Source organism: Aethalodelphis obliquidens, unplaced genomic scaffold (assembly GCF_003676395.1).
Source record: "Aethalodelphis obliquidens isolate GAN/ISIS:26980383/991018 unplaced genomic scaffold, ASM367639v1 scaffold14, whole genome shotgun sequence".
In the NCBI taxonomy this organism is placed as follows: Eukaryota; Metazoa; Chordata; class Mammalia; order Artiodactyla; family Delphinidae; genus Aethalodelphis; species Aethalodelphis obliquidens.
In genome coordinates, this window is record NW_020837958.1 from 27,406,538 (window position 1) to 27,420,664 (window position 14,127).

General features: G+C 39.7%; 1 protein-coding gene and 1 pseudogene across 2 annotated transcripts in view; one reads left to right on the top strand and one right to left on the bottom strand.

Annotated features, from left to right (window-relative positions):
• GTF2H1 (general transcription factor IIH subunit 1) overlaps positions 1 to 14,127 on the bottom strand; it is a 32,137-nt gene that overhangs the window by 11,653 nt on the left and 6,357 nt on the right. For both annotated transcript variants that reach the window (XM_027115249.1, XM_027115248.1), the window contains exons 2-7: positions 12,088 to 12,256; positions 8,098 to 8,290; positions 7,139 to 7,304; positions 6,116 to 6,209; positions 4,079 to 4,228; positions 2,423 to 2,502 (exon numbers count right to left, since the gene is read on the bottom strand). In XM_027115249.1, coding sequence (XP_026971050.1) covers positions 2,423 to 2,502; positions 4,079 to 4,228; positions 6,116 to 6,209; positions 7,139 to 7,304; positions 8,098 to 8,290; positions 12,088 to 12,241 — 837 coding nt within the window. In that variant the 5' untranslated portion in view covers positions 12,242 to 12,256. The remainder of the gene's footprint in view (positions 1 to 2,422; positions 2,503 to 4,078; positions 4,229 to 6,115; positions 6,210 to 7,138; positions 7,305 to 8,097; positions 8,291 to 12,087; positions 12,257 to 14,127) is intronic.
• On the top strand, positions 2,514 to 3,813 carry LOC113624942 (heterogeneous nuclear ribonucleoprotein A1-like; annotated as a pseudogene).

Sequence of the window (14,127 nt, forward strand, 5' to 3'; positions counted from 1 at the left end):
GTGACAGATGCTATGAAGAAAATAAAGAAAAGAAATGGAGAAAATAAAGACACAGTGTAGTGACTGGAATGGGAGGAGATACTTTAGATAGGGAGGTTAGGGAAGGTCTCACTGAAGAAGTAACATTAGAACACATGTCCAAAAGATGGGTAGAAGCTAGTTAGGTAGAAGAGCAGGAAGAACGAACAGCAAGTGCAAAGGCCCTGAGGTAGAAAAAGCTTGATACGGACCTTAAAGAAGGCAATTATGTTTGGAGCACGAATCGAGTGGAAACAGCCCCAACTGAGGGAGAAGTAGGCAGAGGCCAAATCAAGAACAGCACGGTAGGAGTTTTGATTTTATTCTAAGTTCAATGAGAAACCACTGAAGAGTTTTACATAAGGGGGGCATTATGATCTGATTTGTAACTCTGACTGCTAGGGAAGAATAAACTATAGGGAATAAACGTTGAAATAAGAAGATCAATTAGGAGGTTAATGCAAGCCATGAAGCAACGGTACCCTAAAAGCAAGAGGGTGTAAATGTCTACGGAGACAGAGGAGATATAGACAGATCAGAGATGTGTTGTTGAGTGCTTGTTTATCAATTGAATGTTGGAGGTGAAGAAAGGGGAGGAATCAAGGAGACTCCTAGGTTTTGGCTTGAGTAACTGAGTCCATGGTAATGGTTTTGTTTTTTTTAAACTGACATACGGATGACCCAGGAAGAAATAGGTTTTTGAGAATGGGAATCAAAGGTTCTATTTTGGACATGTTATGTTGAAGGGTGTCTGTGAACTACCTAAGTGAAGATATCAAGTAGGGAGTTGGATATATGATTTTGGAGTTCTGGGGTTAGACAGACCAGGACTAACTGGGAGTCATCATTACATAATTAGAATTTGAAGCAATGGAATGGAAAGATGTATTTACAAGGAGGCTCAAGTCTGTATCCTGGGACAGAACTACTAGAGGATGACAGGGGAAAAAGAGGCATTAAAGGAACAACTGAATCAACCAACATTTTAATTAAAAGGATTGGATATATAAATTTTTATATATCCTTACAAGGGAACACTAGTTGCAAGTCTGTACCCTTAAACAACATCTCTCCAATTTTGCTACCCCTCCCCAAGGTCAGAACTATTAACCTCATTTACAAGAAAACTTAGAAAAATGTTTATAAACTACAGTTTAAGCCAGGTAAGTCTATGTACTTAACAACTGTGTGGTATGTTTAGCTCAGATTGATAGTGATAACAGGAAAAGTGAAGAAAGGTATGCACAACATACCACCATTTTTATTAAAAAAAAATTAAATTCCCCCTCCATCATATTAAGCTGTATCTTTTAAAAAAAATATTTAAATTTTAATTTAATTTTATTTTATTTTTGGCCACGCTGCGCAGCATGTGGAATCTTAGTTCCCCGACCAGGGATAGAACCCATGCCCCCTGCATTGGAAGCGCGGAGTCTCAACCACTGGACCGCCAGGGAAGTCCCTTAAGCTGTATCTTAAGCTTCATTTTCTCCAGGTGATTAAAGAAGGCCACATTTGTAACGTGTTGAGATTCACCAAGGAAGTGACTGAATGCTGAGAATTTTCAAGAAAACAACTGAATTTCATTAGGGAAATGACTCACTGGGACATCAAGGATTACTTTCTGTTAATTTAATAATTTAGACTATAGGACACAATTTTAACATTGGTTTTCTCACCAGGTGCATGCATACACCAAGAGGAAAAAGGGGGGGGGAAGGAAGGAATGAGCATGTTTATATGGCCAACAGAATAGTAGCCAAAGGAAGGGCAAGAAAATTAAAAGGTAACAGTGTCAAGAGAATACCTGAGGAAAGCAGGTTCCTTCCTAGCCTAGAAGATAGAGGCAGGGATAGAATTAGCCTTGATCAGAAGGGATCACCTATTTCTCCGTGATTGGATAAACTTCTCAGTCTGGAGTCACGATGCTGAGGTAGGTGCTCATACTTGATGGTCTAGCTGTTGAAACATATTGGGGCTAATATAGGGTAAGGGTCATGACTGTGCTCAAGATCTGGCAAATAGTGGGCAACCAACAATGTTAACTTTTCCCTGTATAATAATATTTAGGCACATTTATTTAGATTAATGTTAGATACAGCATAAAAAACATCGTGTTAAACCTTCATTAATACCTAGGCAACTGTTGATGGGGGAGCTAGAAAATTCTTTTAAAAAATGTTTTACCAATTCATATGGAAATTTCAGTTCTCCAAGGCAATCTTAATAATAAACAGTGCTCTTGAAAAGCACTTTTGATAAACCACTCCAAATAACAGTATTTTGTTTGTTTTACCTTCTAACAAGTTAGAATATCTATACTCAAGGCAATTTTAAAATTATACAAATGTTGAAGACTAGGAAAAGACTGTTTTCTCTCGTAAATCCTTTTACTACTACTTACCTCATCTAATGGTTTATCTTCCAAAGCTGTCAAATCAAGTAGTGGGTTTTTCACTCCCAATGAAACCATTGTTTTTAACCCTAGAAAATCAATGAAACAAAAAGTGATTAAGTTTTCCTTTCTCAGAAATAAAAAAAATCACTAACAGCATTAATGACGAGAGCAGCAAATTAAATGCTAGAGTGTGTTTCTGCCCATGGACGCCGCCGAGTAAGCATCGTTGACGTCTCCCCGCCCCCTCCACTGCCGTCATGTCTAAGTCAGAGTCACCCAAAGAGCCCGAACAGCTGCGGAAGCTCTTCATTGGAGGTTTGAGCTTTGAAACAACCAATGCGAGTCTGAGGAGCCATTGTGAGCAGCGGGGAGCGCTCACAGACTGTGTGGTAATGAGGGATCCAAACACCAGGTGCTCCAGAGGCTTCGGGTTTGTCACATATGCCACTGCGGAGGAGGTGGATGCGGCCATGAATGCAAGGCCACACAAGGTGGATGGAAGAGTGGTGGAACCAAAGAGGGCCGTCTCAAGAGAAGATTCTCAAAGACCTGGTACCCACTTAACTGTGAAAAACATTTTTGTTGGTGGCATTCAGAAATATCACACAGTGAACGGCCACAACTGTGAAGTAAGGAAAGCCCTATCTAAGCGAGAGATGGCTGGTGCTTCATCCAGCCAAAGAGGTCGAAGTGGTTCTGGAAATTTTGGCGGTGGTCGTGGAGGGGGTTTTGGTGGGAATGGCAACTTAGGTCGTGGAGGAAACTTCAGTGGTCGAGGTGGCTTTGGTGGCAGCCGCAGTGGTGGGGGATATGGTGGCAGTGCGGATGGCTGTAATGGATTTGGTAATGATGGAAGCAGTTTTGGAGGCAGTGGAAGCTACAATGATTTTGGCAGTTGCAACAATCAATCTTCAAATTTTGGACCCATGAAAGGAGGAAACTTTGGAGGCAGTAGTTCTGGCCCCTACGGTCGTGGAGGCCAATACTTTGCCAAACCCCGAAACCAAGGTTGTTCCAGCAGCAGCAGTAGCTACGGCAGTGGCAGAAGGTTTTGATTACTGCCAGGAAACAAAGCTTAGCGGGAGAGGAGAGCCAGAGAAGTGACAGGGAAGCTACAGGTTACAACAGATTTGTGAACTCTGCCAAGCACAGTGGTGGCAGGGCCTAGCTGCTATAAAGAAGACATGTTTTAGACAATACTCATGTGTATGTGCAAAAAAACTCGAGGACTGTATTTGTGACTAATTGTATAACAGGTTATTTTAGTTTCTGTTCTGTGTAAAGTGTAAAGCATTCCAACAAAGGGTTTTAATATAGATTTTTTTTTTGCACCCATGCTGTTGATTGCTAAATGTAACAGTCTGATCATGACGCTGAATAAATGTCTTTTTTTTTTTTTTTTTCTTTTTGCAGTACACGGGCCTCTGACTGTTGTGGCCTCTCCCGTTGCGGAGCACAGGCTCAGGACGCGCAGGCTCAGCGGCCATGGCTCACGGGCCCAGCCGCTCCGCGGCATGCGGGATCCTCCCAGACCGGGGCACGAACCCGCGTCCCCTGCATCGGCAGGCGGACTCTCAACCACTGCGCCACCAGGGAAGCCCTGAATAAATGTCTTTTTAAAATAAATAAATAAATAAATGTGTGTCAAGGATAAACGGTTACCTTTTTCATCTATTTTGGCACATTCTGCAAAGAGGTCCTTTGACCCAGTATTCAGCCGGTCCCTGTGAAAATAATGGGACTGAAAGAAACGTGTCCAGAACTCCTTTTCTGTCATGTTGTGGGGAACATTTTCTGCATATTTCATTTTTACTGTGAAAAAAACCCATAATAGTTACATAGTGAATTTCCAATTCTTAAAACCCCTCAAATTAGTTTCAAAATAGACTAACAGCAAAACTAGATTATGAAAGTATTCAACTTTACAAACTGTATATAATAATTGTAAATATAAAATATAACTTGAGAGATTAGGTGAGGCACTACCTTTATGAATCTTAACAAATTACAAACAAAACCTTATTTTGAATATTTATTTATTTGGCTGTGCCAGGTCTTATTTGAGGCATGCAGGATCGTTGTTGCAGCATGCAGGCTCTAGTTCCCTGACCAGGGATCGAACCTGGGCCCCCTGCATTAGGCGTGCGGAGTCTTAACCAATGGACTGCGAGGGAAGTCCCACAAAACCTTATTTTGTACCAAGAAAATTAACGAGTTTCAAAGTTTTAGTGGAAACACCAAGCTTTTTGGAGTGAGACTTGAATCTGCTTATTTGATCACTTACATATGGACACTTTTAATCCAAGGCATCATGTTAGGTGCTGGGGAAATAAATAAAGATCTCCATAACCCACTGGACTATCAGTTCAGTACTCCAGATGCTTACACATTGTTCAATAAGTAAAGAGATTAAGAGGTTTAGGTCTCTTAAGCTGGAGAGCCTAAGTTTAAAATTCTAGGTCTGCCACTTACTGTCTGTGTGATGCTGGACAAATTACTTAATCTTTCTTTATCTTGGCTTCCTCATCTGTAATGTGGGGGTAATGATAGTACCTACTTCATAGGTACTATCTGTGATGATTAAATGAGTTAATATACATAAAGGCCTTAGAATGGTGTCTGGCACACAGTAAACACTACATAATTATGTTATTATCAGAAAGATAAGAAAATAATTACATTATAATGTGGTAAGACACAGAGCCCTATCGAAGGAATGGGGAGGGGGCTTATATCTGCCTAAGATAGTCAGGATTTTACAGAAGTGGCAATGAAGTGATGCTTGAGCTGAGTCCTGTGGGAGAGAGATGTTTCCTAAGGACTAAAGGGGCAGGAGTGAGGAAGTATAAAGAGAGAATAGTGTATAGCTTGAGAGCTTTGTTTAGTTAGAAGAATGACTGAAGCAGCTGCTCTCAACCTTGGCTGCACATCGTAAATCACTAGAGCTAGAATCAAAACATTTATACTTTTAGGATGATTTCTGCAAGGGAGGCAGAATGAAGGATGATCTGAGTTAGTGCTGTAGAGACTCATTTATTGATGCCTCTGGAGCATGTCATCTTACTCATGTATGTTAAAGGGTATATAAAGTTTAGGAACTTCCCTGGTGGTCCAGTGGTAAAGAATCCATCTTCCAATGCAGGGGACGCAGGTTCGATCCCTGGTCGGGGAACTAAGATCCTACATGCTGCAGGGCAACTAAGCCCGCGTGCTGCAACTACTGAGCCCGCACACCTCAACTAGAGAGCCCGTGTGCCACAAACTACAGGGCCCACACACTCTGGAGCCCATGTGCTCTGGAGCCTGCACACCACAACTAGAGAGAGAAAAATCAGCAGGCCACAACTAGAGAGAAGCCTGCATGCTGCAACGAAGAGCCCATGCACCGCAACTAAGACCCAATGCAGCCAAAAATAAATATATACATAAAAAAGAAAAAATAACTTAAATATTAAAGAAAAAAAGTTTAAGAACCACCAATGGAAAGAATGGGAAAGTCATCATACCAATGGATTGATGACAGCACATTATATGCTAAGTCATTAGTATCTACCACATGTCAGGCACTGGATAACGTACTTTACATATTTTATAGCACTTCATCAGGAATAAAGGTAAAGCCTTTTGCTTTTCAATGATACATTACTGAATTCATCCAAACAAATATTTTAACTATCTGAAAGAACTGATTCTTCTTACCTGCTGGATAGGTCCTAAATATGGACTCAATGATATCAGTCGTTAAATTGTATCTCAGACCATTACATCCATCTGTTTGGGGTCGGACATCAGCCTAAAATAAAGACCACATATATATCTGTATTTGTTAGAATATTGGGGGAAGATGTCTAAGAACCCAATGAACACTGGACAAAGGTGGAAAAATAGACTCTCTGAATGAAATACAGACAGAGATAAGTCCCTCACCTATACTTTTGGCATAGAGACAGGGCTCACAGAAGCCTGACCTGGTTTCACATAATTTTAGTGAACTGTAAAATCTGCTTTTTGAAAATACAACATGGTCAAACAGGCACATTTAAGTGTGGCCAAAGGCAGATATCTAGTGGAGATTTAACATAAAACTTATACAGTTACCAAATATTTAACTATTTGGTTACTAAGTAGTTAAATATTATCTGATTGGTTTCTTTAGAAGGCCTTATTAATTCAATTCACTGCTAAGCACTCAGAAAGATGCCAAACACGTAACTGCTACTCAAATTTTTGTTAAATGTATAAATACTGCTTTGGTTTTACCGTCACTTTCTAATTCCACACATAAGGTAGTCTCAATTTTCCTCTTAAGATACATTTTACAAATCTTACTTTTTTATAACCTGGTGGTCATTATACGTTTAAACTTCGCATTGTAAGTAAAATATTGCAATCATTAAAAAAAGGTAGCTGAAAGCCCTAAATTTAAAAGTAATAGGGGAAGTAAGCATTAGTCCAGTTGCTATAAGATTCTTTTTCAAAAGTCCATTTGATTTCCAGCATACTAGGGTCAAGTCCAGAAAACTAAGAAAATATAACTGGCAAAAAATATATAAATTAAAAAGGACACTGTATGTATTTTAAAAATTATTTTAGAAGAATACCATGGATACTGAAGTATCCACTAATTTACTTGAAGAAAATGCTAAATTTTACAAAAGAAGTGGCATCGTTAACACATATACCACGGTTTTTTCCCTTTAGAAATCTAGAAGGGTCACATACCAGAAATGCTGCAGAAATGCCAACATCCTGCTTATGATTAGATGTGGAAGAACTCTCTGTTGCATTCACATTTAAACGATTGGCCCAGAATTCCTCAGCACTGATCACCTGACTCACAACAAGGTCTTTATAAAGCTGAAACAAAACAGGATCTTCTTGCAGCATTCTGGTGATAGAATATATCGAACATATTGAACTTTTAGAATAAAACACCATTTAGGTAACATTCAAAAAAGACTTTAGCCACATGAAACACCCAACTTTCATTTTGTGATGACTGAGCGGCAGAGGTCATTTAGTTCATTTGTAATTAAAAGCAAAAAAACATTTTTGGAGGAACAAATGTAAGTGCAGATAAACAGAAGTCAGTCTGAAGAAGCAAAGGCTAAACTCTTTGAAGGCATGGATTTGGTCTTATTCATCCCTATATTCCAGTGATACAAAGGCTGTATTTGTACTGTACTGTATTCTTTCACAAAAAGGTGAATGGGGAAGAGAGATTTTCTAGCAACTAGTTTTTCATGGTGATAAGCACCTGGAGCCATAAGCACAGAAAGACAATTCATCTTATCAGAGATTCTCATTATTTTAGAATGTTTGCTCAACTTTTTTACAGTATGACTACTTTCAGGTTTCTTATTCACATACACATTTCTAATGGTTTAGTATCTTCTCTGTGACAGAGAACTAGAGAATTAAGGGACCTTATTAGCACCTTCGAATCGCAGTTCTGTTCCTAATCAGATGTTAGGTTTGAGGCAGTTCGTCTGAGTTTATCTCATCTGCCGAAAGCCAAAGCTAGTAAGATGCTAAAGTTAATAACCAAACTCAGAGGTAAAGATAACGAAGCCCATATTTTCCTAAACTACACTGTCAAAACACAAGGGTGAGAAATAAACTATTACTTGACTGGTGAGAACCTAGCATCTCTTTAAAAGGCTGTTCTTTTCCTCCTTCACCTGTTTTTCTCTTCCAGTTCTTTATTTGCTTTCCTCTTGAATTTGGGCAGCAGCTGCTGAAGAAGGTCTTTCACTGCATCTCGCTCTTTCACTGCTGTGCTTTCATTGGAAAAATGGAAGTTAGTTGTGTCCCCTGCATGCAGGACCAGCTGAAGTTGAATTTTAGCTTTTCCTTCTGGACTGATTTTCTGGCCTAAAAAGAAGCATGAGGCTAGTTAGATAAGGACACTCACACTGTGGAAAGTCATACAATAAGTTACTTCTCTCAAGACTCAGGCTTCCTTTGGGCTTTAGTTGCCCTATTCCAATCTTGATGCTTCAGCAGAAATGTACAATTCTCAAATAATCCCATATAACCAGAGCATGGTTCAACAAATTCGCTGCTAGCACTTGGCTTCCTTCTTCAGTATCCTTTTTGTGTGGCACTTCTCACCCACTGCTTCCACCTACGGATACTAAAGGGCTTTGGTTTCCACTCAATTGGGCAGCTTTCTTAAAAGCTTTCTAAACAGCCAACCCAGAGTCCTGAATCCACCCTGAATAGCTGCTTCCAACTGACAATATCATTAATAAAAATGATTTGTCACGATTCAAAAAACTCCAAAACATAGCCCATGGCCTAATTACTAATTGCGAAGGAAAATACATAATTTTACATTTGAGAGATCAGGTGTCAGCACTTTAACCAAGTGACCAAACTTAGCCTCATTAAAAATGGAACAACCTGACACTATGGGCTTTCTGAGGTGACAGAATAGCAACACCACCACTTATGTGTTGTTCTTGCTGAAAATGTCTAACTTGAGTATAATCAAGCCTGTAGACCTGACTTTTATAAGAAATACAGGTATACAGGAAAAAAATGAAACAAAACCTTGAGGAGACCATCAGACTGTGTGATATTCTACAAGCCCATACTCTTAAAGAACAGACAAAAGAGGCTACAACTACATACATGAACCTAGACTAGGTATTGGTTTAAAAAAAAAAAAATCACAGGTATAAAAAACTTTGGACAACTGGGGAAATGCAACAATGGTCTGGATATTTATTAAAATTTTCTTGGTGTCATAAAATTATAAGCAGTCAAAGTGTACACTCACATAAAAAAGCAAATATGGCAAAATTACTAATATTTAGATGGTATACAATATACATGTATACATTGTACTATTCTTTAAACTCTTCTGTAACTTTGAAGATTTTCATACTAATTTGGAGCTGGAAATGTCAAAATATACCTACATAATAGAGATCTTGTATTCTTAAAAAGTGGGCCTCGTGACTTGTCTTCTTCATAAGGGAAACAGATGAAGGGGCTTTGTCTCACTAAATGGGTGACTAATGGTAGTGTGAACACATTACCTAGAGCTCTCTGCCCCAAGCAACCTACTAACACTTAAACAAACAGGAACTTTTTCAATGAAAATGCTGCTTCCAAACCAACAGTTTAGATGAAATACCTTACTGCCAAAAAGAGCAATATGAAGCAATTTACACTGTCAGCCAGCCTGTTCCATTATCCCATACCTCCAAAACAAACTATCACTCCTCTCTACTATCTCTTCTCAGTCACTGCTTTATTCTTGCTCTATCTTAGCTCGTGCCTCTGAGAGGCCTACTTTTGAAGTTTTTTAACTATCTAACTGCTAATTTTCACCTTAGTAATGTATTATTGACAACTTTCAATGGCTTCTTTCAGAAATGAGCATTCTTTCAAATATTCAGCTTAAAATGAAAACTGATCTGGTGCAGATCTAAATTTGGGTATGTGCTCTCCTCCCCAATAGCTGAGAAGAATTGTTGAAATACAGAAGATAGGCATATTCTTTTTTTTGTGGCCTCTCCCGTTGCGGAGCGCAGGCTCAGCGGCCATGGCTCACGGGCCCAGCCGCTCCGCGGCATGTGGCATCCTCCCGGACCAGGGCACGAACCCACGTCCCCTGCATCGGCAGGCGGACTCTCAACCACTGCGCCACCAGGGAAGCCCAAGGCATATTCTTTATTGCATGCTGTAAGTATCATATTGAGTATGTGTCTTGCAAAGGTATAAGGCTAGCTTCCCGTTTAAGAGAAATGCTAATACAGGCAGTTCCTAATTTATGAGTCTATTGTAGAACAAATGTTAGTTTGTTAAGACTACTATTAGAAACTTGGTGAGGCATTTCTCCACAGAAACAAAGGTTTGAAAGGAAGTAGTGTTACCAGGAGAGTGGACAAAGACCAGATAGCTTAGGCAGTACTGAATTATGATGAATTTTAAACAGTATTTCCTTTTGAAAATTAAGATTCTCAGTTATTTCAGTGGAGAAAGATGATCTTGGTCATTTCCAGCAGCAAATTAGAGGTAAGTCCTTAGGGCAACTGTTTATACACAAAGGACATTTGTAAACTGACCACTTGCAAGTTGAGGATTGTCTATGTTTTGAGGTGTCATGTTCCTTGAAATCTGTTCAGGATTTTATCTAGGAGAAGAATCTCATATCCAGGAAAATAAATGAATCCATATTAATGGTCACAGTTAAGATACCACAATTTGTTGAGGGCTTTGTTACCCAACTCCCCTGGGGTCCCTCCTATTCAAGATCTTTTAGTTAGGTGAATTGCAGAAATCCCTTTCAGAGTACAGGTTCTAAATCCCAGGATTCACTTGGTGCCTTTAAACCTAATTATTATTGAGCCACAAAGTACCATGTCCTTTGGGTAATAAATTCAAAGTTAATTTTGCAAATTTGAAAAGAGAAGGGGTTTTGATGTTAGCTTTCATACCTGAAAATCATAAAAAGGATATAAAAATATTATGCTCTGTATTCCTCCCATCTACATTTAGTATAAAACTAAGTCTATTTTCTCAACAGATGATGGATGGCCACATAACCAAAGATTAGACGACTTTACTTAAAAGATATAATTTTATGCCAGGGCAATCTGGCATCATCTATCAAGCTTTTTTTTAAAATAAATTAATTTATTTATTTTTGGCTGCACTGGGTCTTCGTTGCTGCACGTGGGCTTTCTCTAGCTGTGGCGAGTGGGGGCTCCTCTTTGTTGCGGTGCGCGGGCTTCTCATTGCGGTGGCTTCTCTAGTTGCGGAGCACGGGCTCTAGGCACAAGGGCTTCAGTAGCTGTGGCATGCAGGCTCAGCAGCTATGCCTCGCGAGCTCTAGAGTACAGGCTCAGTAGTTGTGGTGCACGGGCTTAGTTGCTCTGCAGCATGTGGGATCTTCCCGGAGCAGGGCTTGAACCCATGTCCCCTGCATTGGCAGTTGGGATTCTTAACCACTGCGCCACCAGAGAAGTCCATCTATCAAGATTTTAAATGCATGAACCATTTGAACCTGTAAGCCCACTGCAGGGATGTATTCCATACATAAAACCTCAAAAAAATATTAGTGCATAGACCAATACTGCAACATTGTTTTCAATAACAAAATTCTGAAAACTTCCTAAATGTCCTTCAATAGTGGACTGGTTAAATACATAAGTGTAAATCCATTCACTGGACTATTATGCAACTCTTAAAAGAAGGTATGGGGCTTCCCTGGTGGCGCAGTGGTTGAGAGTCCGCCTGCCGATGCAGGGGACGCGGGTTCGTGCCCCGATCTGGGAGGATCCCACATGCCGCGGAGCGGCTGGGCCCGTTGAGCCATGGCCGCTGAGCCTGCGCGTCCGGAGCCTGTGCTCCGCAACGGGAGAGGCCACAACAGTGAGGCCCACGTACCGCAAAAAAAAAAAAAAAAAAAAAAAGATGGTATGTGTGGAGATCTTTATGTGAGGTAGATTTACACATGTAAAGCTGTACATACTCTTATTATTGTAGAAAAGACAGGTTACAGAATAATATATATTCAATGATCCTACTCTATAATTATTTTTATACAGTTGATTTTTTGACATTATAATAAAAACCCCACAGAGACTGTATAATCAGTCTTCTTATAAAGTTACTAACAAATATGACATACATCAGACTTAGTATAGCCGACTTACATTTAATATCTGCATACATATGGCTGATGGTAAATCTATCTTTGCCTTCAGGTGCCCAAGCAATTCTTTCTGCCATGAGGTACAGAGCTCCATCCTGCTTCTTTTGTCGCACCTTCTTTACAATCAGTAAAACTTCTTCAGATGAAGTCGCCATGACGGCTAGAAGGTGCTAAAAAAGACAAAAAGATTTCACATCTCAGTTAGGGTTGGATTCATTGACTTGAGTCCCTTCCAAATCTAAAATGAGTAATAAGGAGGGAAAAAAGTCTTTTCCCTCTTTCCGAGTTGAAGATAAAGCTGTATGGCGTTATTCCTTTAAAATCAAATTTCATTTTGCTCATACCACAGGTATGAATTTACACAACACTGCAAGTTGACAACACCTGGCAGTTTTCAAACCATTTCCACATATGCTAATCAGTATTTTCAATTTATTTTCCTGTTATATTATTAAATCTTAAACACATGATTTGACTACAAATATGTGGTCTGTAACCTATATTGCAGAACTTTAGAATTACACAGCACTCTATTGGATATTTAGTTCAAATTTGTTTCAACTGAAAAAACTAGGAGCCAAAGGGTTTGTGTGACCTTCCTAAAACCACTCCTAGATCTAAAACCCGGTCTAATATGCTTTAAAAAAAAAAACTGAAAGAATTTAACACTTAACACTTCAGATGCTATCTTCCCCATCTTTTTTTTTTTTTTTTGTGGTACGCGGGCCTCTCACTGTCGTGGCCTCTCCTGTTGCGGAGCACAGGCTCCGGACGCGCAGGCTCAGCGGCCATGGCTCACGGGCCCAGCTGCTCCGCGGCATGTGGATCTTCCCGGACCGGGGCACGAACCCGTGTCCCCTGCATCGGCAGGCGGACTCTCAACCACTGCGCTACCAGGGAAGCCCTATCTTCCCCATCTTTTAACAATCAAATGTCTTCAACTGCTCTCCAGTCTAAGCGGAAGATTCATTTGTATATGGCTAATTTGTTACCTAGGAAGAAACAGCTTGGAGCTCCCCCCAGGTTCACCCCATCCTGGGAATCTTAAGCCACCCAACCCAAATCCTAGAGTCTTGAGTGTAGCTGTCTGGAATATGAGGCTGAAAAGGATTTTGAAGCTGTTTGGGCTCAACAGGAAAGATGCCATGATTGATGAAGTCTGCCATGGGCTGCGATGGGGAAAGTGGTGGCACAAATGGCACATATATGCCATTTCTGGTGAAGTTATGACTTTAGCTTTCATTCCCAAAGGAATGATTTAAAATATAACTTAAAAATATTTACTTCTTCAGGTACAAATTATAATTTCAGAGAAGTTAGCATATCTAAGTGTCATAAGAATTAAATTTGAGCAAACAAGTGAAGCTTTATTGTAACATTTCTTATTCACTGAAACAGTGATTTAAAAATCAAAAATACAAGTAAAAAAAAAGAGTGAAATTTTAATTTCTCTGAAGTTGACTACCTGAATTTTGAATAGCCAGATCTTCCCTTTTAGTTTCCTTACAGGCTACTCCACCCCAAAAATGGAAAGGAAAAGGGTCAGTGTGAATACATTTATTCAATAGTTCTGTACTGAGCCAAGAAATCTAGGAATTACCTGAAGACAAATGTCTGCCAGTAGTGATTTCTGCTTTGAGAAAGCTTCCAGTCTAGTGAGCAAGATGTGTGTGTGTGTATACAAATTAGAATGTGTAAAGTCCCAAAAGGGAGACAAAAAACAGTTCTGAATTAGGACTCAGAGGCAATTAACTTTTTCACATGAAAGGCTTTGTCAAATATTTGTCACAGATATCTTAGGGCAATAAAAATAATTCAGTTATAATTAACTGAACAAACAAGATGCAAATCACTAAATGCATAGTCCTTAGGTGTTCCGTTTGATGCGTTTTGGCAACTGTATACACCCGTGTACCATTACCCAAAACAAGACAGAGAACATTTCCATCACCCCCCAAGTTCTCTCATGTCCCCTTCTAGTCAATTCTCTTCCTCCCACCCTCGAGCAACTGTTTTCTGATTTCTATCACCACAGATTAGT